General features: G+C 37.5%; 1 protein-coding gene across 3 annotated transcripts; it reads left to right on the top strand.

Annotated features, from left to right (window-relative positions):
- The first annotated feature begins 33 nt into the window (after positions 1-33).
- Positions 34-27,930, top strand: glrba (glycine receptor, beta a). Of its 3 annotated transcripts, XR_013816140.1 has the most exons (12): positions 49-550; positions 2,653-2,778; positions 3,267-3,373; positions 5,393-5,460; positions 5,651-5,877; positions 9,626-9,708; positions 9,853-9,993; positions 19,045-19,197; positions 19,942-20,012; positions 20,163-20,311; positions 23,743-23,901; positions 26,467-27,930. XR_013816140.1 is itself a non-coding variant. In XM_079811705.1 (11 exons), exons 2-11 carry the CDS (start codon positions 2,663-2,665, stop codon positions 26,761-26,763), a joined length of 1,494 nt encoding a protein of 497 aa, XP_079667831.1. In that variant the 5' UTR covers positions 34-550; positions 2,653-2,662; the 3' UTR covers positions 26,764-27,930. The 3 variants fall into 3 exon arrangements, 2 of the variants coding, with proteins under 2 accessions (XP_079667831.1, XP_079667830.1); XM_079811705.1 differs by lacking the exon at positions 19,942-20,012 and having other exon boundaries at positions 34-550; positions 23,743-23,895; XM_079811704.1 differs by lacking the exon at positions 19,942-20,012 and having other exon boundaries at positions 34-550; positions 26,467-27,924.

The following is a 27,930-nucleotide window of genomic DNA, read 5'->3' as shown; positions in this document are numbered from 1 at the left end:
GCAGCCCATGCCCTCATTTAGTTCTGTGGGCTCAGTGTAAATCTGTTTAGAGAGAGGGGCTGTGATTTAATGTGACACAAAGGACAAGTCGAGGTGAGGCGGAGCTGTTCACAAAACCGCTAACATCTCGTGAATTCTTAAGTCTTTCTTGCTTAGTATAATCAGAGTGTGCAGCTTTCACCTTTGTTTATTTGAACGTGCGTGTGTTTATGTACGTTTAACGGCTGAAATGATACCACTCTTGATTTCACATAACACATGTAGGCTACCTTATATCTTCAAATTCACTTAATGGTATTGTAGCTCAGTAGGTTTCGTAACTTAAAGCCAGGCGGAGAAAGTGACGCCGGTGCGGGACAGCGCTTGCTTCATATCACGCGAGAGCACAGCAGCAGCCTCACTGCAGCGGGACAGGTGCATGCACGCGCAATCCATAACACACACCGAAACTGAGCCCGGAGTGTGGATGTACATACAACGACAGACATGTGTGTTTACTGGAAGCGTGTTTGAGCGGGGGCATTCATATCATCTGTCTTTTCGTCCTGAGGTGAGGCTACGTGTCTTTATACTATTCATGTGTTTTCCCTGACGTGCTTTTTTCGCTTCAACATGATTTAGCAAGTTCTCACGAGTGACTTATTACGGGTGTGTTTGTACTGTAGCATGAGTCTGCACTGAGGGGTCTGTAAGAGTGGTTGACGGTGTGTTAAGTGTTCTCTGGTGTTCCCACTGCGGATCTCTAGTGCTGGATTCAGTCCCGGGTGTTTTTCACTCCGTCACTGGAGCGAGAGCTCTTATTAGCCTCAATTAATCTGTACATTATTCTCAAGGTCTGATCAATGCGCGAGGATTAAGCTGTTCCAGGGGTTCTGGGAGAGATTGTATTATTAATTTTAAGCAAGAGACATTGCTCTCTCAAGATAGCTCCATCTACGCAATTAAACCTATATAATATAGGCCTATATTAAAAGCAAGCATCTAGTTCATAACTAATCCATACATTGTATTCTTACATACATTATTGTGAATTCTGTTCTCCAAACTAAAATTCTAATAGGCTATCATATTTTTTGCTATTGTAGCTGTTATATAGTGTACATTCAGACGCTGTACATTATTAGGTGGCCTTAACTACTATGTACTAACCTTTACATTATACAATGCACTTATTGTGTACATACATGTTTTTACATTGTACTTAAATAAAAAAAATTACCTGCATGTAATTACATCTGTAATTCATTTCTGTAGTTACATTTATAATTACACTATTGACCCATCCCTTACACGTAACCCTACCCTGCAATACAATATAAACTCAATACATTGTACCTTTTTTTGATGTAAGTACATAGTAGTTAAGGCCACCTAATATAAAGTGGGACCCAGATGGTCAACTAATGAAAGTGGATTTTTAACCAAAATGTTAAACTGTGTTCTCAGGACAAGGATAGCTATTTCATAAATATTTCAGGGAAAGTTGACACATTTTTTATTTTTGCTCATCGTTTTAAGTGTTACACAATATGCTTTGGAGAAAACACTGATTTGATATTCCATTTGCAGTTTTCATAAATTGTTTCCTTCCTTAACTGTTTTACTGTGTTTATTTATTTAATTTGTTTAGCTGAAAGGCCTATAATGGTTGAATTTAATGTTTCATTGTGACAACCTAGTCCTAGACCATAAAACTATGACAACAGGCCCCCAGCTGAACGTGTGTTCGGTGAACTGTTTCTGTTGTCCTGGGAAATCACAGGCAAAATGTTCAATAGCTAGACAGCTAACCTTGGCCTCCCATATAAAATAAGTGACTGTATTTATGGGAGAAATATAATAGAATACAACATATAGCCTTAGATGTCATTCCATTTGTAGTTTCTTAATGCTTTCTGTGAAAATTCTAACATTTTCAGTCTTGTCCCTCACTTTCTATTTAAATGCTGATGAATGAAATTATTATTATTGTTTGGTTAAATCATGGTTAAAATGTTATAACAATATATTATATAGTGTGTATATATATATATATATATATATATATATATATATATATATATATATATATATATATATATATATATATATATATATATATATATATATATATATATATATATAAAATATTATATTACATCCTTGGCCTCTATATACTGGCTCAGTCAACTTGTACAATTTGTAACTTTCTCTTTCTCTTGAAACAACACCTCATCTCTTTTTTTGATGAGATGTTTACTGGCGTGAGGGCGGGACAACCTGTCACTCACCTGAAATGACATCAATAGCAAACCACAACAATCCGATCAATTCCTGATGGACAACATCAAGTCCCACCCTACATTTTTTTCTTGTTCTATAAGCAGTTTCTCTTGGATGTGTAACATAATATGGAAAAAAAGATTTACCTTCCATGGCGACTTTATATGTAACTGGGTTGGCACAACATATTTTTGAAAAAGAAATGACATGTATCTAGAATTGTTGTTATTTATTCAGCAGTAACTTGTTCAAGTGAAATGATTCATTACTGATGTCCTGATGTGTTGCGGCATTAATGTAGTAAAGGCCATAGTTTCATTAATGCCACAGTTAAATTCAGAAGTGGTTAGCCATTGTATTTTTGCTGACTAATGTGTCTGTGTGTTGCAGGTGTGCAGTCATGGTTCTTAAGGGGCTGATCTTGTTAATGCTGTTGCTTCAGTTCTCAGCAGAAAGCACCGCAGATGGAGGCAAACCCAAGAAGGGGAAAAAGGGCAAACAAGTCGTCTGTCCCTCGTAAGTCCCCCAGGCAGTAACACACACTCGCATACACATGTGTGCTGATCCCATAATCATCTAAGTTTGCCAAGGAAGCAAGGATGTCAGTCATGAAGAATTACAGTGCTGTTAATCAGAGTATAAGTCTGGCGATACATTTTGGAGCCTGCCAGACTGGATGTTTCTGTTAGCACTGGTCCAAGACCAGCTGTGTCCTTGTCGACACTCTCTATTACATACTAACAGATCCAGCTAAATTGGCTTCAGGTCATAGGCAAGGCCTGTGGTCCATCTGTGCAACTAAGCATGAGTAAGTTTGTCTGCTTTTTACTGTATTTATTTCTGATAGCAGACATTATTCCGTAGTAATCATGTGTTGAATAGTGAATAGTTATTGACTCTGAGAGGGCTGTGACTCTTTGCCAGGGCAAGTTGCGCCCTAGTATGACTTTGATAAGTGATGTACTGCCAGTATAATGTGTATGTGTCTGTTTTGACATTGCCAGTCAGTTATCAGCCGAGGACTTGGACAGAGTCCCAGCCAACTCGACTAGCAACATACTGAACCGCCTGCTGATGACCTATGATTCACGAATACGACCAAATTTCAAAGGTACTGAGATTTCTTTTACATTAAAATGTTTCATTTCATATTATCCTTGCTACAGTGAAGGAATAGCCAAAATGACTCGCACCAAAAAACTGCACAAAAATACTAATAGTAATAATAGTATTATAATAATAATATTGGTAAGAATGAGTAATGACTAACTATAAATAAATGAAAATAATCTTTAGTGCATTAGGTAGGGCTCGACATTAACGCTTGTCCGCTTGTCCGTCAATAACAAAAAAATATCTAGGGAACACCAAAATGCAAGAATGATTCTGCATTCATTAGTGTAAGTGGCGATTGAGAGTGGATAATAAGATATAATGTATAATGAACTGACGGTAACAAGGTTGTGCGGTTGATGCTCGCGCAGCCTCTCGAGGAGAAATCGAAACAGTGTTCGCCGCTCACACAAAGAAACTCAGTTAACACACTGCAGTAAAAATGTAGAAATGTGGAGTTTATTTATATTTATAACATATGATACATTTGCAATGTCACATTACCAACCAAGAGTGCTGTTTTCCTAAATACCATTAAGACCTGCCACCACGTACTGGCAGTTTAGATTCATGTTTAAACATACTTTCCAACATTTCTTATTTGTTTATTCAAACATACAAATCTCATATAACATTATTTAATGCAGTTGTAATTTTTCAGTGTAAATTATTTAATTTGATTGGTAACAGCCCTATAGTGTCTTCTTCTAATTTAATGTATTGATCAAATTTAAGAATATAAAAGGAAAGCTGAAGCATAACCTATATTTAATAAGATTAGGGAAAAAATGCCTTTATAAAAGGTAAAAATATCACAAATATGCAGATTTAAATATTTAAAATTATAAAAAATGTATTTCCGGACAAGCAAATTTTTTACTCGGACAAGTGAATGACAGATTTACTTGTCCGAAGGACAAGCACGTGAACAGTCGTAATGTCGAGCCCTGCATTAGGCATGTACTAACAATGATCAAAAATTGTACTGCATTTTTTAATATACTGTAGGTTAATGTTAATTTCTACATACACAAATATATCTTTCTAATATATAAATATGAAATAATATAGTCAAATTTGTTAATATATTATGAATGAACATACATTAACAATAAGCAATAAGTATATGTATAAATAGCAATATTTATAAATTAACCTAGCTGACAAATTCTGTATAAAAAAAAAAATCTAAAGGTTTTTCATTGTTAGTTCACGATACCTTAACTAACGTTAATGAATTGAACCTTATTGTAAATTCAAGTCAAGTCAGCTATATTTATATAGCGCTTTATACAATACAGATTGTATCGAAGCAGCTTTACAGTGATAAACAGGAAAATGATTCAATGATGCAAACTGAATTTAATTCTGCTGTAAAGCTGCTCTAAAAAGACAATAGTAAACGGTCATTATTCAGTTGAAAGCAGTTCAGTGTTTTAAGTGCTACCAAAATATTTTAATATACAGAAGTAAAATTGGTTGCAAATATCATATGACATCATTCTTTTAGGTTCAGATCAGTGGTCTTTGATTTTATAATAATATTTTAGTGAAGCTTTTTTTTTATTATTTACCAAACCTCTCAGACCTCTGGCATGTTCATAAAATTCAGTACTTGCACTTTTTTTCCCCAGCAAGTCACAAATAACATAATGGATGACCTCATTAGAATGATAATTTAATCACAGTGTCAGAAAATGGCAGAGTGTGTATTGTACAGAGTAATTGGAAATTCTCTCCCATCGTGTTTCTGAGAATCACAAGACCCTGTGGAATAAGAATGTGTCCTTCTGAACCCAGTAGGATAAGAATGTCAGAACGGAACTCTGTTAGATCAATGGGCGTCTGCTACGGTTCCAAGTTCTTACATCCAACGAAGCACAAAATATTCTTACTTTTGAGAGTATTTGTTTTGCACTTTGGGAAATCTGAGAATAGCACACAGCTTTTATCCTACACACATGGTTGATGTCCATGATTATATTCGTCTGAAAGAGTTGCTATAATGTGTTTGCAGGTATCCCAGTGGAGGATAAGGTGAACATCTTCATCAACAGCTTTGGGTCGATTCAAGAGACGACAATGGTTAGGAAAAAAAAAAACATTAGTTAGTTTGTGTGTGTGATTTACTTGAACTTTATATTCTATCCACCCAATATCTTTTCTATGCATATTTTTTATTCCATATAAGCACACAATCTTGTTGTACATTTGATTGATTTACAAAATATACTTACCTCTATTAATACTACATTGTACATTGTTTCATCTGCAGGATTACCGTATAAATATATTCCTGCGTCAGCGCTGGAATGACCCACGGCTAAAATTACCAGCTGATTTTAAGTCGGATGCATTAACCGTTGATCCAAAAATGTTCCAGTGCCTGTGGAAGCCAGATCTGTTTTTCGCCAATGAAAAAAATGCTAATTTTCACGACGTCACACAGGAAAACATACTCCTGTTCATCTTCCGCAATGGAGACGTCCTCATCAGCATGAGGTAGGTCAAGGTCATGATTAATGTTTCAATAATAAAATAAGTGGCAATATGATATTAAAAAACTAATGTTCAGTATATAGTTTTAATAATTACTTGTTTTATTATTAATAGTAGTCAGAATAACCAATTTCTCCACCAAGTAATATAGGTCATTATACCGTTTACAGTGGCCAAGCAACTGATTTTATTTATATAGTATTATATAGAATGTGCAATCACGTGTGCATTCATCACTATAGATTTTTAACAGTTGGAACTATCTGATTTATAATAAGAAATTAGGGGATGAACATAACATGATCTTCAGCACTATTACACTACTAGCAGCCTGTGGTTTCAAGACTGCTTCCATATTTTGCACTAATAAGGGAAAAAAATCTAATGTGTGTGTGTGTGTGTGTGTGTGTGTGTGTGTGTGTGTGTGTGTGTGTGTGTGTGTGTGTGTGTGTGTGTGTGTGTGTGTGTGTGTGTGTGTGTGTGTGTGTGTGTGTGTGTGTGTGTGTGTGTGTGTGTGTGTGTGTGTGTGTGTGTGTGCAATGTTGTTCATAAAAGCTGCTTCTCCAACTATCACAAAACAGTGAAATTACACTACAGTTCAAAAGTTTGCTGTCAGTAAGATTTTATAAGATATTAATAAGAAATTATTCTTGAGCACTAAATAATCATATTTCAATGATTTCTGAAGGATTATGTGACACTGAAGACTGGAGTAATGACTGCTTAAAATCCAGCTTTGCTGATACATGAATGAATTAAATTTTTAAATGATATTAAAATAGAAAAGTTATTTTAATTTGTAATCATATTTCACAGTATTATACTGTTATACTCTATTTTTAATCAAATAAATACACCAATCCTTGGTGAGCATTCAAGACTTTTAAAAAAATCCCCAACCCCAAACTTTTGAATGGTAGTGTAGATGAATGACATTGATTGCTGCATCTTTTGATTACATTTTAAAGTAATCCGGGCTTCCCATGCAATCTTAAAGCAGTCACCATCCTTGGAACTTTATCTCATTGTATCATTCAAATCTAGTAATCATAAGATATGTATATATATATATAACTCTAGTGGCCTATACCTATTGCCGTTTTTCTACTGCATGGTACAGTTCGGTATGGCTTGGTACTGTTAGCTTAAATAGTACCCCCTTGGTTGAGGTTTCAAGCGTGCCGTACCAATACTAAAATGTGACGTGTAAACACTGCAGATCACTGATTGGTCAGAGAGAATCGTCACTACCAGCTACCACTACCATTATATGCTTTTGTGACAGTGATATAGCGATTGAGACCCTAAACACATTGTTAAATACAAGATTATCTTACCCTCGTGCGCCATCAAGCAAATCAAGTGATGTTGTCGTCTGCGCTTTGTTTTATGAGTTCCTCATAGCCTATGAGACTCTCTTGTTTTTTTAGCAGTATTTAGTTTCGCTGCCATCAGCCTCCTCTGGAACAAACTTCTTTGTCTCGTAGTTAAAAACATGCCGAGAGGTAGAGGCAACGCAATTATAACGATCATTCTATAATCCCACCCCCTTTAAAGCGGTACTAAATGCATTGGAAAAGCAATTCGAGCCGTGCTGAACCAAGTCGTACCACACAGTGGAAAAGTGAGCCGAGCCGTATCAAGCGGTACCATGCAGTGGAAAAGCGAGCCGAGCCGTACCATGCAGTGGAAAAGCGCCATATGTATGCCTGGGTTACCATGCCGAATGGCTTAACTCTAGAAATGCGCACGTGTTCTCATTAACAATTGATATACGTTGCAAGCTGATAGAGATAAGAACCCCAGCAACCACCTGAGCAAGATTCATAATTTAATCATTTGATGTATCATTAGCACAATCCTTATACTCTTATTGATAAGTGAAAAGCTGTTGAGACGATAAAGAAATACAGGGGTGTGCTCTGACGCTGTGTGCAGCTGAAATCAACCACACACAAGCATAGCTAATGAAACCATTGCCTTTGGAAATAAATTAACGCGTCATTAGAGTTATGCAGCTAAACATGGTAACCCCGTGCTTAAAGGGCTTATTTCACTTGAACCTTTTCTCATATCTGTAGCTTAGACGGCATATCTTGACAGCAATTACATACAATGGACAGCTTGCTGCTGCATAAACACAATTGCGGAAACGCTGCAGCTTATATTCTTAATAAATGACTCCACTGTTAAACATAACGCTTAAATTAGACTGTATAAATGTTCATTTAGTATAAATAAGCAAACCATGCAACATGCACAGAGATATGGAGTAAAAGAGTGTTCACTTGTCTTAGATATTGATTTCAGATGCTTTCTGAAAGCGTGCTGCAGACAGATCGCTACCATTGACACATGAGTTAAAGGAACACGCCACTATTTTTGACAATAGGCAAATTTTCCAACTCCCCTAGAGTTAAACAGTTGAGTTTTACCGTTTTCGAATCCATTCAGCCGATCTCTGGGTCTGGAGGTAGCACTTTTAGCGTAGCTTAGCATAGATCATTGAATCTGATTAGACCGTTAGCATCTCGCTCAACAAAAATAACCAAAGAATTTCGATATATTTCCTATTTAAAACTTGACTCTTCTGTAATTACATCGTGTACTAAGAACGACGAAAATGAAAAGTTGCAATTTTCTAGGCCGATATGGCTAGGGTTGCCACCCGTCCCGTAAAATATGGAATCGTCCCGTATTTACAAGCAAAATTACGCATCCCATATAAAACCAATACGGTCGGTAGTGAATGGGTGTCCCTTATTTTGCCACACTGAAGGTGGCAACCCTAGATATGGCTAGGAACTATATTCTCATTTCTGCGTAATAATCAAGGAACTTTGTTGCTGTACCATGGGTGCAGCGGTGCAATGATATTAACGCAGGGCCTGAAAATAGGCTAACTTCCATCAACATAACCAACGTGACAACCTGAGTGCTGGGGGACTATTTTCAGGCGCTGTGTAATCTCATGTACTTCTTATAAAATAGAACATAATGTTAAATGTAAAATGTGTCAAATGTTAAATTTCAACTTTTTTCAGTGTTTTTTCCCTCCATTTCAAATCTGACCCTGGACTTTACGTATTTCACATATACTGTATGAAATGCTTATTGCACCTCTAGCAATGTGCCTCTGCTGAAAGATCTGGTGAAATTGTATCTGTTTCTCACATTCACATTTATCATTTAAAAGTTTTCCAGTATATATTTATCGTGTTGTTTATCTATTTATTCTGCTCTGATCTTTAACTGCAGCATATTTAGATAGCAGAATGTTAGAATCCATGGCTAGTTGCTCAAGCTGAAAGAGTCTTTGTGGCAGATGAGAAAATATGCTACATTTTTGCTTTGCTATGTGTATGTGTGTCTGTGTGTGTGTTTGCGTGTGTGTGTGTGAGAGAGAGAGAGGGAGAGAGAGAGAGAGAGAGAGAGAGAGAGAGCCTTAGGGTGAGAATCCCACCCCACAGCCTCCTTTACTTTCTCTCTTACTCTCTCTCTCTCTCTCTCTCTCTCTCTGATTCTCATCTGCTACTGCTGCTCCACATGGACCCAGGACTAATGAACCTTGCAGTGTGTGTGTGTGTGTGTGTGTGTGTGTGTGTGTGTGTGTGTCTATCCTCTCTTTACATACTCTCTCTATCTCTCTCTCTCTCTCTCTCTCTCTCTCTCTCTCTCACACACACACACACACACACATACCCTCTTTTCTAAACTAGGCATGTATTTACGTAAATTCCCTTTTTTTTAGGTTGTCTGTTACTCTGTCTTGCCCTCTGGATCTGACACTCTTTCCTATGGACACCCAGCTCTGCAAGATGCAGTTAGAGAGCTGTGAGTGAAATAAATACACATACTGGTGCTCCTGCAGTATAATGAAACCTCTACATTTCATTTTTATTTTACGTGATGGAAATAAAGATGAGAATGAGGTAAAACAGCCATCTTAATGTGGTGTGTTTTTGTGTGTGTGCATAGTTGGCTACACCACAAAGGACCTGGTGTTTATGTGGCAGTCTGGAGACCCTGTTCAGATGGATGAGATTGCTTTGCCACAGTTTGACGTAAAGCAAGAGGACATCAAGTATGGAAATTGCACAAAGTTCTACTCAGGAACAGGTATGGATTGACATAAATATACTCTCATATTTGCATATTGAAGGAGGGCAACGCAACACAGAAAGGACATAGTGTTCAGAAAGGCAACAACTCAAGAACAGCACACACACGCAAGTGAGAAATCGCTGAGCTCATACCTCTTTTACACTCCTAATTCAGACTCAAATGAATCAATACCTCTGAGATCGGTAGCTTGGCAGAATGACCGCAGCATCAGAGCCAGAGTCTTACTGTAGCATTAAACTCTTGGAATGATCACGCTTCTCTTTTTTTAATGAATGTTATAGTTATGAAGTGTCTTTTTAAATGTTAAATCTTGCATGCACCTTCTATCTTCTCATAAAGCTCTGAACACCTGATCCATGTCTTTATTTTGGGTACTGTATGTTCCCATGCCCTTCACTAATTCATGTTCCCATACCCTGGATTTGATTGGAATAACATACAACCATACCACTCATACTATTTCTGCAAGTATGCAGTATGTGAATTGTCTGTATGCATGGGATAGCCAGAAGACATTTGCCATCTATCTAACGGATATAGGCCAGTAAGAGCTGCATATGTAAACCTCATTCCTCTGGCCTCAAGAGACTGCAGTCATCAAGCATCCTTGTTATCGCACCCGCCTCCCATGCTGGTTCGAATGTCGAGTAGGACCGGTTCTATATATATGATCATCCGATATATATATATACTGTGTATTTCTTAACTTTGTCGCTTAAATGACTGTTAATTCAATTTGAAGAAAGTTAAACTCACGTCAGACTCTTTGACAACTGGCTATTTTTCACTTAAGACAACCAAATCGTATCATTATTGCTCAATGCTGCTTTCTGAGAACTGTCTCTCGCTTACAACAAATCCAACCATTGTCTAAATCCCTTAATTTATTTCTCTCATCGTGTGCATCAGACATTACAGACTTTGATTATATTTGTATTAATAATACTTTTATAAATAAAACTTTTTGAGAGTCACTTACTCTCACTTTTAGCAAAACTGATCAATATTTAATTCTATTTATATAAAAATACAATACTGACCAATATTTAAAACTTTAAATTGTAAAGTCACTGCGGCACTAATATATACAAGAAAACACTATAAAAGCAATCTAGTAAAAATGGTAAAGCACTAAGGCATTATAGATAAATATTATATAAATCAGTTTTGACTTTTTGTAAAGATGCTTTGAAACAATGTGTATTGTGAAAAACGCTATACAAAAATACATTGAACTTGACTTGACTACCTCTAGTCACACATACTACCTCTAGTACGTATATACTGTACTGTGCAGTATATTGCAAATGGTATGCAAGTATTTGATTCTGAACATAGCCAATCTTTTGCTTTATTCACAAATCATAGATATAATCTTATATTCTGCTGCACTCTGAGCCTGAGGCAGACTGGCAGAGATGTTAGTGATAATGATACTGTTAATGTTGCTATAGATTGTGCACAGCATGTTTGCCACGTAATGCGTGTAGTTATATTTGACAGTCTTGTATAAATACCTTGCTTCAGCAGTTCAGGGTTTCCCAACTTTTTTTATCTTACTGTATGTACCCTCACCACCCTATCAGTAAGGTATCAATACCAAACTAAAAGTGTTACTTTTAACTTATTATACTGGATTTGAAGTAAAAGGTACTTAGTTTGGTAAGTCTTTTTCACAGCCCTAATATATTTTAGCCTTTTTTTAATAGAACCCCCTATAACCTACTTAAGTACTCCTTAAAGATATTCCATGAATAGATACAAATTTGGGAATTGAAATTTTTTTAATTGAAAAAAAAAGAGAAAGTGTCAGCAGTCCTGCTTTGCCTTGTGTGTGTGTTTGCGCAGGCAAATATTAACCCTTTTTATATGGCTGTCTGGAATACTGGATTCTGATCATCCGACTGCTAAACTATGCAGTTGTTTCTAAATCAAGATGTACTCAATTAATGATTCAAACAGCACCCCACAATCTCTTTGTTCTCACATAGTAAATATATATATTTTTTTACTCAAATCAAAATTGTTTATACATTTATTTATTTATTTGTTAAGTAGCCACTAGCCATGTAAAAAGGGGGATAGTGTATAGTCAGCTGGTCGTTATTGCAAAATAAATCCTTTCAGCTTGATTAAAAAGAAACTTTATTTTCAAATAATATCCTGCTGACTGTCCATAATCCCTTACTTACCACCCCCCCCATTCATAAACAAATACACTCACATTTGTACCTTTAACATAAAGTATAGCTTTAGAAATATTGGAGTCTATTTCTCCCGTGGGAATGTGTTGCATAATACACTATTCACTTCTTATATAAGAGAACAGCATGAGCGTAACTCGCTAAGATCACACACATAGACAGCAGTACCTTCACACACTTATATACAGTATAAATGATCAAACACAGTTACACCACAAACAAGATGATAAAAAGAACATCATTCTGGTCTTAATGTTCTCTTCAACTATTTTACGGTAATATGGTCACACTGAGCTCAAAGCTTTTTGTGCTACTTCATAGTTTCATATTTTGATATTTGCACAGTGACAATGATATCGCAACATGATGTACAATTCAGCCCTGCGTTTTTGTACATGCACGGTTCGGTTCTTCATTTGTATGGCTGATGATACTTCTTTAAAATTAACTCTCTAAAGCTTCTCGGAGTAATCAGGAGTGTGTGTGTTATCTATTACATATAGGTATTGAGTGTTTTTAGTAATGCTAATATATCAGAGCGATCTGTCAAATTATCCTGCAACTTTGTTTATCTGCATTCTGATCCTGTTGTAAACATAATCCATTTGAACCCACTGCACCGTTGCTAAAGTTTTTTCCACTCTGAATATTTTTTCAGTTGACTATAAATGTTAAAAGAAAACGTCTTGGTTACTATTGTATCCTCCATTCCCTGATGGAGGGAACGAGGCATGGTGTTGATGTGATGACACTAAGGATCGCACTTGGGACCCTAATACTTAGAATTGGTGAGTGGAATTTAAATGGCACTCCCCCATCATACTGTATAAATAAGTGGTGTGTATCCACTCATTCAGGTTTTTGCTGAGCAGCTGAGACAGTGTCTCGGCTGTTTCAATGGGCAGTTCAGAGTTGTGGCAGGGGGAACACCATGTCTCATTCCCTCCATCAAGGAACGGAGGTTACAACAGTAACTGTCAGTCACTTCGATGTGGTGTCGATGTGATGACACCAGTGTTGGGCACGTTACTTTAAAAAAGTAATTGGTTATAGTTACTAGTTGCTTCTTACAAATAGTAACTGAGTTAGTAACTGAGTAACATCATTATAAAAGTAAGTAATTACCAGGGAAGGTAACTACTGTGTTACTTTTTTTTTTCTTCAAATGTTCAAATATGTCAAATAACTTGGATGCCCCCAATATTAGATATGTTAAATGAATGAATTGGAGACTAAATAGAATTAATTATTATTATAAAACATTGTACACTATTGTAAGGTTGCTGTGGGACAATGTGAGAGACACCTATCAAATTCAATACATTATTGTAAATATTATCAGTAGACCTACTATAGTGTAAATATTGTGTAAATATTATCAGTACTATACTACTCCTTTGGTAGTGGAGCTCACGTTATCACCTGGGTTTTTAGCCACTCATGTTGTGGCGGCATGTGATGATGTGAGGCGCTTCATTAGATTATAATTACTTGCCACCGACGTGGAGAGACTCTTTCTTCCTGGGCATAAGTTGCACGTTACATAAACATTCTTACCTTTCACCTCAACGAGGGAAAAGTAGCGCTTATACTTCCAGTTTGCGAAAGCTACCTTTGAAGTTGTTGGACTTGCCATCGCTGACTGTGCATATGCGTGTGTGTCATAGGTGTGTGTGTGTGTGTGTGTGTGTGTGTGTGTGTGTGTGTGTGTGTGTGTGTGTGTGTGTGTGTGTGTGTGTGTGTGTGTGTGTGTGTGTGTGTGTGTGTGTGTGTGAACCATAGACCGTAAAAAAATAGGTGTGAACTCAACCTATCAACCTCAACCTTGTCTCCCACCCACCAATCATCATCAGTTATGTGTACCACCCCACCCAACCCCCAACACGCATGGCTGGTGCGAGCACACACACACGTTGCAGGTTCGACTGACAGAGAGAGCCTGATCGGATGAAAACCGCTTCAGTAAGCTCAATTATAGTAACGCCGCATTTCTTTTCTCAGTAAAGCTAACGGCGTTGTAACTGGAGAAACAGTATTTCGTTTGATTACTCGTTACTGAAAAAAATTATTCCGTTAGTAACGCCGTTTATCTATAACGCCGTTATTCCCATCACTGAATGACACTAGGTGTCCCTATAGTAAAAGCCAATGCTATGAACGGAGTCAAGAGAACTGACGTTTCACGTGCTAAAATGACAAGTGCAGCTATGCTGTCTTGCAACCATATGGGGTCACCGTTAGGGAACTACTACATACGGAGCACTAGCCAGATTACAAGGGTTCACCTAAAAGGGGCATACCATGAGTAATGTGCCTGGTAGGGAATTCCTCCGCCAAATTCACCACTGATGAGTGCTTGGGGATATAGGTGTCCTCATGCAAGCACTACACCCGATCAGTTGTCCAAGCTTTACCTGTTAGTACCCAGAACTCGGAACAAAACTGGTTCTACATGAATATTACAAAATCTTGCGAAAGTGTTGGGTGTAGCCCAGCCCACAGCTCTACAGATATCTGTCAATGACACACCGTCCGCCAGGACTGAAGTGGCTGCAATGCCTCTGGTAGAGTGAACTCTGAGCTCTAATGGACAAGGTGCGTCTTGGTAAGCCAGACGATTTTCATCCACCATCCAGTGGTGCATTCTTTGTTTGGAGAGAGCCTTCCCCTTCTGCTCACCTCCGAAGTGGACAAAAAGCTGATCAGATCTTCAGAAGCTTTGTGTGCTGTCCAGGTATGTGTACAAAGCGTGCACTGGGAACTTTTCCTTCTTGAAGGGAAGGAAAGCACTGACCCGACTGTGCACCTTCGTGGATCCTCCCCCCGAGAGGAACACCACAAAGTGAAAGGGCACCACTATAAGGCATATAGCCACCTGGTAGAGGGGGCTGGTGGCAGACCTCTGAATTCCTCCCCATCCCATCCAGGAACCAGACACAGAGGTTCCAGATGTCTGGGTGCAGGTGCCAGATTGTGCCCTGCCCCTGAGAAAAAAGGTCCTTCCTCAGGGGGATTCGCCAGGGAGGGGCCGATACCATCAGCATGAGGTTTGAGAACCAAGTCTGGTTGGGCCAGTAGGGCACAACCATTAGGACTTGTTCTTCTTCCTCCCCAAAATAGCTGGATCACTCTCCTCAGAGTGTGACCTGTCGCGAGAGTGCGTCAGCTGCACGATTGAGAACACCCGGAATGTGAGTGGCTTGCAGGGACTTAAGTCGCTGCTGACTCCAGAGAAGGAGATGGTTGGCGAGTTGTGATATGCAACGGGAATAGACACCATCCCGCGTGTACATCACAGTGTTATCTGTTCAGATCAACATGTGCTTGCTCTGAAACAGCGGACGGAACAGCTTCAGGGCCAGTATTGCAATCAACAATTCTAGGCAGTTGATGTGCCGGTGCAGACGGTGACACCTGGACACTTGTTCTAGAGGAACACCTGCCCATAGAAATGTGAGGTCTGACCAAGGGATGAAAGTTAGATGACAGATCAATGTGATGGCCAAGCAATGTGGGTCGTGGTGGCATGCCCATCTCAGGACTCGAGTCTTGAAGCCAGTGCTGAAACGGTCTCATATTCATTAACGCTGCATCACTGCGGCTGAGGAAGCCATATATCTAAAAGTGTTTCAGTGCTGCTGTTTTGTGCCTGAACAGATTTAAACAGTCCAGCATCAAACGAGCATGCTCCTCTGCAAGGCATACTTACAGTTTCAGTAATGCACCTTGTATAATATACAAGGATAATGGGGCTGTTTTTCAAGGGTTGGGCTAGGCCCCTTACTTCTAGTGAAGGGAAATCTTGATGCTTCAGCATACCAATACATATTGGACAAATGTCTATTTACTATGATTTCAACTTTGTTTCAACTAAGTTTGGGGAAAGCCCTTTCTATTCCAGCATGACTGTGCCCCAGTCCATAAGGGTCCATAAAGACATGGTTGGAGGAGTTTGGTGTGGATGAACTTGACTGGCCTCTGGGATGAACTAGAACAGAGATTACAAGCCAGGACTTCTCATCCAACATCAGTGCCTGAGCTCACAAATGCTCTACTGATAAATGGACAAAAGTTCTCACAGAAGTTCTTCCTAGAAGATTGGAAGCTGCTATAGCTCCATATAAATGTCTATGTATTTAGAATGCAATGTCATTACAGTTCCTATTGTTGTAATAGTCAGGTGTCCCAATACTTTAGCCGCAGGAACATATTTTATCAGGGGGCAAGGCTTGATATTGCGGGGTGGTGCTGTTGTGGAGGATTTTAAACAAAATCCGGTTACACTTTATTTTAAGGTGTCATTGCTACAGTGTAATTATATATTCAAGTACTGAGTAATATTTAGTACCTACCTGTACTTACTATAGTAGGATTATAGGCAGGATTATGGTTTGGTTTAATTTACTGTTATTACTATGGTAAGTAAATGTAACATATGTAACAAGGACACTGTAAAATAAAATGTTACCCAAAATCCTAATACTAAACAGCTTGAACAACACTTGCAGATGAACATACAAATGAACGTGGACAGAGTTATTTAAAAACATATCAGAATGCATGATTAAATATTAAAAACACTGCATATTTCACTACATGGCGTCAGCACAAAAGTCTGCCTCTTACATTTTGATACTCAAATATAGTTTGGCACTAAGGAGTTAGGGCCGGTTTACACAGAAAGCAAAAACTTTCAAAGGAAAAAGGCAAGACGTGGACATTTGAATGAGGACAAAATGCAAGGTCTTGAGACACGTTTTTTACACAACTCTATTTTAAGTTGTCATCTTAAATTCCAATGTAGTGAAACAGCTGTCGGCTGGGGGTGCTGCAGCACCCCTAGTTCCCGCTGCCGTGTAAATATGCCCAATGATCACTAAAGCTGCTGTTTATTATTCATCATCATTATTTATCATCATACACTTACAATAATACCGTTACACCACAAACAAGACAATAAAAAGTACATCAGTCTGGTCTTAATGATCTCTTTAACTATTTTACGGTAAAATAGTCACTTCAGAAAAGCCTTTTTTTTTTTTCATAGTTTCATATTTTTATATTTTCACTGTGACGATGGTATCACCACATGATGTACTGTACAATTCAGAGGTTCAGCCCTACTTTTCAAAATGCACTGTTCTGTTCTGCATTTGTATGACTGATGATATTGCTTTAAAATGAACACTAGAGATTGTGCTTCCAAGAGTAATCAGGAAGTGTCTGCGTTATGTATTACATAATGAATAATACGTGATGCTGGTAATGCATGTCTTTAGTAATGTTAATAAATCAGATCGATCTGTCATATATTATTTTACAACCTTTTTATTATCTCCATTCTGATGCGGTTGTAAACATAATCCATTTGAGCTTTGGTAATAGTTTCCATTTGAACCCTGTTGCTAAAGTTTCCACTGTGAATATTTTTTTGAGGTGACTATAAAGGTTAAAAGAGAAAAACCTAACAACATTGGGAAGATTTTTTTTTTAATTTTATAAATTTGCAAAGATTTCAAACAAACTTTTTTCACATTGTCATTATGGGGTATTGTTTGTAGAATTGAGGGAAAAAAAGAAATAATTTAATCAATTTTGGAATAAGGCTGTAACATAAAATGTGGAAAAAGTGAAGCACTGTGAATACTTTCCAGATGCACTGTATATTTACAATAACTATATACTTACAATAACTACTACTACTACTACTAATAATAATAATAGTAAAGCTAATAATATAAATTAAAGAACATAAGGCAAAAAAACATCCATATGTATGGCCATACAGTATGCACAGTATGTTAATTTGAAAATAATTGAATGTAAGGCATTTCTGGGAAAAATCTTGGCATTAATGAATTAATTTCTGCTCCATTTCATTTGGGGAATTAGAGCTTGTGCTCCTCTGATTAATTCAGTGTGATATTGTGTCATTGTTTTGTTTTTGTTGTAGTTTATTTAACGGTTCTTTGTGAAATCTCTGTTGGACACTGAACATCTGTCAGTGACCCCAGGAGACAGATGACTCCTCTTTGGGAATCTGAAAATGGTTGCGCGCGCACACACACACACACACACACACACACACACACGAACACAGCACTGACACATGGGCACCGATATAAGAATGTGTACTGCACACTAGTGAATCAGTCATTTGGTGAAGTGTACAGAATAATGATTTTTCTTCAACTATGGGCAACCTTGACGTTTAGAAAACACATTTTTCAAACTCACTATTTTATTTTCATTATTGTCATTTTTTCCCCCCCAAAAAAAATTATTTCCACTACAATCACACAAAAATATGTTTTTTGTTTTGTTTTGTTTTTTAAAATAACATTCTGTGGTGGAAATGACAGTGATGGAAACATTTTTGGAATTATATGGCCTTTTTTTATCTTACAAAGGCTAATTTCAGTATTTTATGTATTTGTACACTTTTTGAAAATTTTTACAAAATGACATCTTGATTGACAATGACATCCAATATAAATATTCTGTTCACATTTGACACTTGCAGTGCCTTGAATTTTCTAAACATATTACATGTCTCATATTTCATCTTAAGCTCCTCACTGACACTGCTGTCTCCTTGGTAACCAAGTACAATGGTTTGTGTATATCACTCTTTGTTAAGATTATAAATGTAATGTTTTTTATGAGGATTTTTATATTTTAAGATTGAAAGTGTAAGTTTGGGACAAGCATCAAACAATAAAACCTATACATAAAAAGCATTTTGTAGCAAAGTGAATTATATAGATGGTACAATGTTTTCAAGAACTTTATATACTGTAATTTTATGCATCTCTCTTGTTTCCCCTCTCAAAATGTATAGGTTATTATACATGTGTAGAGGTCATCTTCACTCTGAGGAGGCAGGTGGGCTTTTACTTGATGGGGGTTTATGCTCCCACCCTGCTCATTGTCGTCCTATCATGGCTGGCCTTCTGGATCAACCCAGACGCCAGTGCAGCCCGAGTCCCCTTAGGTGAGTCAGCCTTCAAATGGAGCTGAAATTGTAGTGTTGTGTTTAATGACCCATATCAGAGATACTATTTTTCATTACATTGCCCATTTAATGATTTTATAAGCCATGGGGTATCATGTGACCAAGGTGATCAGCTTTGCATGCTTTGGTAATAGTTTTAATCCCTAATAATTAAATGTTTTTCAAATAAGTCTCTTATGCTCACAAGAATACAGTAAACACTAATGTTATTACAATTTTAAACAGTTTTCTATTTGAATATATTTTACTGAATTTTCAGTAGTCATTACTTCAGTCTTTAGTGTCACATGATCCTTCAGAAATCATTCTCATGCAACATTTCTTATTAGTATCAATGTTGAGGACAAAAATCATAAAACATTTTGGTTGCACTTTATTTTACAGTCCTGTTCCCCATGTACATACTATGTACTTACACACACACACACACACACACACACACACACACACACACACACACACACTCTCACAAAAAAAACCTTACGCAATGATTACAAAATTAGTATAATTTTTAAACACATTTTTATTTAAAAATAAGCTTTATTAAATAAACTGGGAGCCATCAAAACACCTTGTCGAATATGTTCCACAAATGTATAAAATGTTGAATAAAGACACATCTTTCCACTTACACTGGGAACTTCACCCATCAGTCATTCCCATGATTACCTGAAATCCAACCCGTTTTTCCTCTCTCATCTCTCCATATTCCTCCTCTCATAGGCTCCACCTCTCCTTCATTCCTTTCTCTCATTTGTCCATCTGTCCATTCCAGGGATGGCTATCACTTGCAGGTCAGTTTTAAAATTGAAGTGTTTTATTAAAGGAAACTCAAGATATCTGCTCAAGATCAGGGCACAGTGAAGTGATTTATGTAGTAATGCAACTGCATGATGAATTTGTCTTTCTTTTTTTCCCATCTCTTTCTCTCTCTCTCTCTTTAGGTATTCTGTCTGTTCTGTCGCTCTCGTCTGAGTGTACATCTCTAGCATCTGAACTTCCTAAGGTCTCCTATGTGAAAGCCATTGATATCTGGATGATTGCCTGTTTACTGTATGGTTTTGGGTCTCTTGTGGAGTACGCTGTGGTTCAGGTGTGTATGCACCTGCTGTTGTCTTGCATCGAAACATTGCAGAACTACAGATTTAACAGCTGCTTCAGCACACTTTATGAGTGTTTCACACTTACTAAACTTACTTAAAATAAACTTGCTTAAAATACACATTTCACACTCACTAGTTTATTTTTCTGCTAACAATATCCAACAGTGGACAAACATGCATTACAAGAGAATTCTGGCTTTTTTGTCATTTTCCTGAACATTAACATTTTCATCACAGTGAAAATGTGATTTTCATTTCAGCCTCATTTAAAAATATGTATTTAAAAAACGTTCAGTGGTAAAAATTACACTGTATTTTGTAGTAAAATGGCTATAAGACTAAGATTATTTTGTCTTGCTAAGGTTTATTTCAGAAGTAGCATTGTATTTACCCGTAAAACATATAATTAAAATGCTGTTTACACACACACACGCGCACACACACACACAGCTAAGACACCACTGCAAAATTAGTTTCTCTTGATTTACTATTTATATGTATGTGTTTGAGTAAAATATAAGTTTTTGTTTCGTTCTATAAACTGCTGAAATTTCTTGTCATTTAGAGCATTTATTTACTGAAAATGACAACGAGTCATCAAACAAAGCCAAGATGCTTGAATTTTTGCACCAGAAGTGGCATAAAGTCACCCAACAGCAAGACGCATGAAATGAGTAATTGGAAATCAGGGTTATTCCACCAAATATTGATTTCTGAACTCTTCCTAAGTTAAAAGATTAGTATTATGTTGTTTAAAAATGATTGAATATAATATAAACTTTTCTTTGCATTTTTCAAGGTCTGAAAACATGGCATCTTTTTTTATATTTAGACCAGTTATCATTTTCTGCAAATAAATGCTCTAATCCAGAGAAACTGACAATTTTGCAGTGGTCTCTTAATTTTTTCCAGAGCTATTATTTATTGCCCAGGAGTTTCTACAACTTCGAATATATATATATATATATATATATATATATATATATATATATATATATATATATATATATATATATATATATATATATATATATATAGTATATACATATACCTTTATATTTATATCTCATATCTGTATTTATTTGTGTATGTATCTCTTATTCAGCAATATGAGTGTATATTATGTATGATGTTGTCATGCTGGTTCAGCACCATGGACAGCTCCATTCAATACACTATGAGTGTGGCTCCCTAGTTCTGTAGTCAGGGCACTGATCAGGGAGTCGGCCATTTTAAGGGCAGTCTAAATCGCAGAATCCTTCCAGTGTACTGAAACGTTCGCTCCCACAATGCACTGCAAAACCCATCGATGCTCACTATGTTCCCTTAACAGACGTTCTGAAGTTCTGAAACTTAACGATAAGGACACGCAATATATGTTTTTTAAAAATAGAAACCATCTTTTTTATTATATTTCAGCATAAACATACATCGTTAGACAAGTAATGAACACAATCTAGCTTACATTTATAATTTATTTACGGCTGAAATGTTGCACGTATATGTAACAAGCAAAGTATTTATCATAATGTACTTTAAATAACATTACAAGTAATGTCAGAAAAATATAAGCTCTGCTGTTGTCCATAAATACCAGTAATTTTTGTTGTACAATGAGGATGTTGTCACATCGCCGGAAATATGCAAGGAACAACCATTTCTGGATTTTTACTTTTATAAAAAAACTGTAAATATAATAAAATACAACAATGTTTATTACAACAAACATTTATTTATTAATAATAATAATTTATATATTTTATATAGGTCTTAAATTGTAGGCTAGTATTGATTAAGTAGTTTGCCTCTTTAAACTATCCATTTTGTAATAATATCGTTTTGCTCAAGTAGCAATATACTGATGTTTTCTCAATCTTTTCTCCATGTGTTTTGTACCATATTAGCAGGATTTCTATACAGGTGTGTTTGACTATGACTCTTCAAACTTCATCCCAGTACCCAATATAAATATATATAGCTGTTCCTTAAATAGGAAAGTAAGAAAAGGCTGACATGGACTCTTTTCGAGGAGAAAATACATCAGTAATCAAAGCCTGAAAACAGAACAGCAACCATATGAAAAATCCTTACTAAGGAGCAATGAACTCCTTCTGAACTATGATACAGATATGCAGTTCCTGTGGTTACATTGTCCATCAATCCTGAAAAACTAGGGTAACAGCTCCGGGAGCACAGAGCCAGATAATACTGCAATTTACTTCCTGAAATGTACTGAATAATTTATTCTTAGTTTCGTGCTTAAAATGCAGAAATGTGAAAAGTGACCTGAACTAGAGTTACAACAGAAAACCTTGTGCATTACAAATATTATGATTTTGTGTGTGTGTGTGTGTGTGTGTGTGTGTGTGTGTGTGTGTGTGTGTGTGTGTGTGTGTGTGTGTGTGTGTGTGTGTGTGTGTGTGTGTGTGTGTGTGTGTGTGTGTGTGTGTGTGTGTGTGTGTGTGTGTGTGTGTGTGTGTGTGTGTGTGTGTGTGTGTGTGTGTGTGTGTGTGTGTGTGTGTGTGTGTGTGTGTGTGTGTGTGTGTGTGTGTGTGTGTGTGTGTGTGTGTGTGTGTGTGTGTGTGTGTGTGTGTGTGTGTGTGTGTGTGTGTGTGTGTGTGTGTGTGTGTGTGTGTGTGTGTGTGTGTGTGTGTGTGTGTGTGTGTGTGTGTGAATAAATATTTATATATAATTGTATTTATTACATTTTTTCCCACCAGTAGAAAGATGTTTGATTCTACAATTAATGTAACAGAAAAAGAATGAGGCTAGAAGACTGCTACCATATGTACATTGGAACTAATATTATATTTAACTGGACATTTATCTGGATGTATCTATTACTTGGACACTTAAGCTAAACTTAAGTGAATGAATTTCATTTTTCATTTCATTTTTTTAATTACTGTTAACCAACAGGTCACAATGTTGTTAAGTTTTCCTCAGGTTCTAACAGGTGGAATTGCATAAAAGGCATTGAGTCACACTGGTTTAGTCTATATTAGTCTTGATTAGTCTATAGTCTATATCAAAATTGTTTTTGTGAAATGTATTGCTTAAAAAGTACTTTATTTCTCTAAAACAAATGCCACTTCATATTCATACAAAAATATGGCTTAGGGGCCATTCACACAACTTATTTTTGTGGTTAAAACGTGTCGCAGGTCAGTGGAATGAAAAAAATCACAAGGTCTAGAGATGCGTTTTTAAAAGTTAAACTTATTTTAACTTGAGCTCCGTGTTTTTTTTAGAATGCCTTGTCATGCGCGAAACACTGCAAAATATGCAAGCCATAACGGTTTAATGGTTAAAGACATTGGTCTAGCGCATTTTACAATCGAAAAGTAGTGCAGTACAATGGAAAAACGCGTTCTGGGTAATTGGCCCTAAAGTGTCCAAGTGTCTTTGTGCTGTGTCCCAGGTGATGTTGAACAGTCCCAAGCGCATTGCGGAAGAAAAGATAAGGATGGCTGGGAAAGAGAAAGCTATAAGAGAAAGAGAGAGCAAGATACCAGCCAAAGCTAACAGTGCCAATGGTACTGGTGGGACACCTATACATGTCAGCACGCTACAGGTCAGTGTGAGTATGCACATTCCTTCCTTTAAGTAAGATGAATGTGTGCAGTCATGTATGTGTGCTCTCTTTGTGAAAAAAAGTGTTTGTATTCACATATACATATATGAGTGTGTGATTGTGTTCTCTCTACTGAATGTATGATGTGTGTATGTCTTCTCTTTATGTAAGGTGTGTGTGTGTGTGTGTGTGTGCGTGCGTGTGTGTGTGTGCGCGTGTGTATGTGTGTTAATGGGTACATGGGAGATGAAATGGATGTAATTGAGTCTACTGCTCTGGGCGTGCTCAGTGGGACATGGGTGCAGAGAAGAACAGAGGATTCTGGGGGACTGAGAGTAATGTGACCCGACAGCACTGAGGCCTGAAGCTATGACAGAGTAGCACAGGGGTTCGCAAGTGTGTGTGCACTTGCATGTGTGTATGTGTTAGGGGTAGAGGTCATATTACAAACAATATTTAAGAGATATGTCTTGTAAGGATGACTGCAATAGCTTCCCTCAAGACTGAAGTTCATGAGAAACTTGTCATTTTTAGAATAAAATATATACAGTGCATCCGGAAAGTATTCACAGCGCTTCACTTTTTCCACATTTTGTTATGTTATAGCCTTATTCCAAAATGGATTAAAATCATTATTTCCCTCAAAATTCTGCAAACAATACCCCATAAATGACAACAAGAAAGAAGTTTGTTTGAAATCTTGGCAAATTTATGAAAAATAAAAAACGAAAAAAATCACATCATGTACATAAGTATTCACAGCCTTTGCCATGACACCAAAAATTGAGCTCAGGTGTATCCTGTTTCCACTGATCATCCTTGAGATGTTTTTACAACTTGATTGGAGTCCACCTGTGGTAAATTCCATTGATTGGACACGATTTGGAAAGGTGCACACCTGTCTCTATAAGGTCCCACAGTTAGAGCACAAACCAAGCTATGAAGTCCAGGGAAATGTCTGTAGACAGGATTGTATCAAGGCAGAGATCTGGGTAAGGGTACAGAATAAATTCTGCAGCATTGAAGGTCTTAATGAGCAGAATGACCGTAAATGGAAGAAGTCTGGAACCACCAGGACTCTTACTAGTGCTGGCCGCCCGGACAAACTGAGCGATCGGGTGACCAAGACCCCTATGGTCACGCTTACAGAGCTCCAGTGTTTCTCTGTGGAGAAAGGATAATCTTCCAGAAGAACAACCATCTCTGCAGCACTTCACCAATCAGGCCTGTATGGTAGAGTGGCCAGACAGAAGCCACTCCTCAGTAATGATGACAGCCCGTCTGGAGTTTGCCAAAAGGGACCTGAAGGACTCTCAGACCATAAGAAACAAAATTCTCTGGTCTGATGAAACAAAGATTGAACTCTTTGCGTCATATGTCTGGAGGAAACCAGGCACCGCTCATCACCTGGCCAATATCATCCCTACAGTGAAGCATGGTGGTGGCAGCATCATGCTGCGGGGATGTTTTTCAGCAGCAGGAACTGGGAGACTAGTCAGGATTGAGGGAAAGATGAATGCAGCAATGTACAGAGACATCCTTGATGGAAAACTGCTCCAGAGCGCTCTGGACCTCAGACTGGGGGGAAGGTTCATCTTCCAACAGGGCAGCGACCGTAAGCTAACAGCCAAGATAACAAAGGCGTGGCTACGGGACAACTCTGTGAATGTCCTTGAGTTGCCCAGACTTGAACCCGATTGAACATCTCTGGATATCTGAAAAAGGCTATGCACCGATGCTCCCCATCCAACCTGATGGAGCTTGAGAGGTCCTGCAAAGAAGAATGGGAGAAACTTCCCAAAAATAGGTGTGCCAAGCTTGTAGCATCTTACTCAAAAAGACTTAAGGCTGTAATTGGTGCCAAAAGTGCTTCAACAAAGTATTGAGCAAAGGCTGTGAATACTTATGTACATTCGTTTTTTATTTTTAATAAATTTGCAAAACTCTCAAACAAACTTCTTTCGTGTTGTCATTATGGGGGATTGTTTGTAGAATTTTGTGGAAAATCATGAATTTAAGCCATTTTGTATTAGGGCTGTAAAAAAGAAAATGTGGAAAAAGCGAAGCGCTGTGAATACTTTCCGGATGCACTGTAGTGTTCCAATCATACGTTTATCATTTTACATTTACTGACCGAATTGACAATACACTTTTCTTTATACTTTGTCAGATTAACACAGTAACACAGACAGATAGACAGACAGACAGATTTGATATAATGCTCTGTACACAAATTGTAACCAACTGTAATCATGTCGGCTGGATGGATGGATGGATAATTAGACAGACAGACAGACAGACAGACAGATAGATAGATAGATAGATAGATAGATAGATAGATAGATAGATAGATAGATAGATAGATAGATAGATAGATAGATAGATGGATGGATGGATGGATGGATGGATGGATGGATGGATGGATGGATGGATGGATGGATGGATGGATGGATGGATGGATGGATGGATGGATGGATGGATGGATGGATGGATGGATGGATGGATGGATGGATGGATGGATGGATGGATGGATGGATGTCTAAATGTCTTTTGTGCTCCATGTTTGTGCAGGTTGTGGAAAACCGCAGTAAGAAGGTGTGCACCTCTAAATCAGATCTGCGCTCAAATGATTTCAGTATTGTCGGCTCTCTCCCACGAGATTTCGAACTCTCAAACTTCGACTGTTACGGCAAGCCCATAGAGGTCACAGATGCCACCGGCAAATCGCAGAACAAGAACAACAAAAAGCCCTCACCTCCGAAACCCGTCATTCCTTCCGCTGCTAAACGGGTTGATCTCTATGCACGAGCTCTGTTCCCTTTCACTTTCCTCTTCTTCAATGTTATTTACTGGTCTGTCTACCTGTAACCATGACAAAGTGTGTGTGCGTGTGCATTTATGTTGAGGGTGATGATTAAGCATGAACAAAGTGTGGAAATGTTCATCCTTTACATTCTTTGATGTCTGTTAAAAAGTCCTGCTTATTTGTATTTCTCCTTGTAAGTCGCTTTTTGAGATGTGTGTCTTTAATACGAGCAGCATGACTTCACAGACGGTGTGCGTTCAGCCATGTTTGGCCCAAACTGCTAGATAGTGATTCACTCAATGATGTCCCATGCCAACACTTCAGTAAATAGCAGTTGTGTATAAACTCAGGCAATAATGTGCTTATGGAATAAAGGACTGAATAAGATCGGGGCAATGGGCTTATTGCATTGAGTCTGTGATGAGAAGGGATTAAACTGCTGTTATTCAGCCATACAATAAAGGTCCTTCATCAGCTGTATTCTCGTGTCTATATTATTTTGGATGATCAGATGTTTGCATTGTTGACATTCTGTTCAGGAATTTGTTTTAAACACTACTCTAATTAATTTAGCAACTTAATGCACAGCTCATAACATAACATTCAGACATTTCAATGTTTTTTAAGATTATTTCCGTCAAATGCTCTATACATAAATTGTAACCAACTGCCATCATGTTGTAACTGCTTGTCTTACATCTATTAGCATTATGAATTAATTACTCCTGTCTTGCATATTTGTAGACATTTTTAGCTGCCTTTACACTGCACTAGAGTGATTCTTGACTTGTGTGCAGCTGCCTGAAAAGAAGACACATGATCAGTGTCATGACAACGGCCCTGCAGCATTTCATTTTATGCAGAAAGACTAGAATACCTCAAATTGTACAGTATTGCTGCCCTGCAAGCACTGGTATTTCCTTCAGGATATATCTAGTTGAATACTTGTTAAATACTGAATGTGTTTGTAGGACTGGCCTTCATTAGTGGACAGATGTATTACATTCAGTATATAACTGTAATGTTGTTTTTTGGTTTGGTTCATGTTTTGGATTTTGTTTATGCTTCATGTTTCATTGCTCCTTAGTCTAGCTTTGTTTGTGTAACCCGCTGTTTGATGAGTTTCTGTTTCTGTTCAAGTTTAGTTCATGGTTCAAGGCAAGCAAAGTCTTTCTTTATTGTATATTTTGTCTATCTTTACATTAATAAACTGCACATTCAGCAAACTT

The sequence above is a fragment of the Gobio gobio genome (assembly GCF_949357685.1).
Source record: "Gobio gobio genome assembly, chromosome: 3".
Lineage (NCBI taxonomy): Eukaryota > Metazoa > Chordata > Actinopteri > Cypriniformes > Gobionidae > Gobio > Gobio gobio.
The sequence above is the reverse complement of the archived record's forward strand: the minus strand, read 5'-3'. Positions and strand labels throughout refer to the sequence as shown.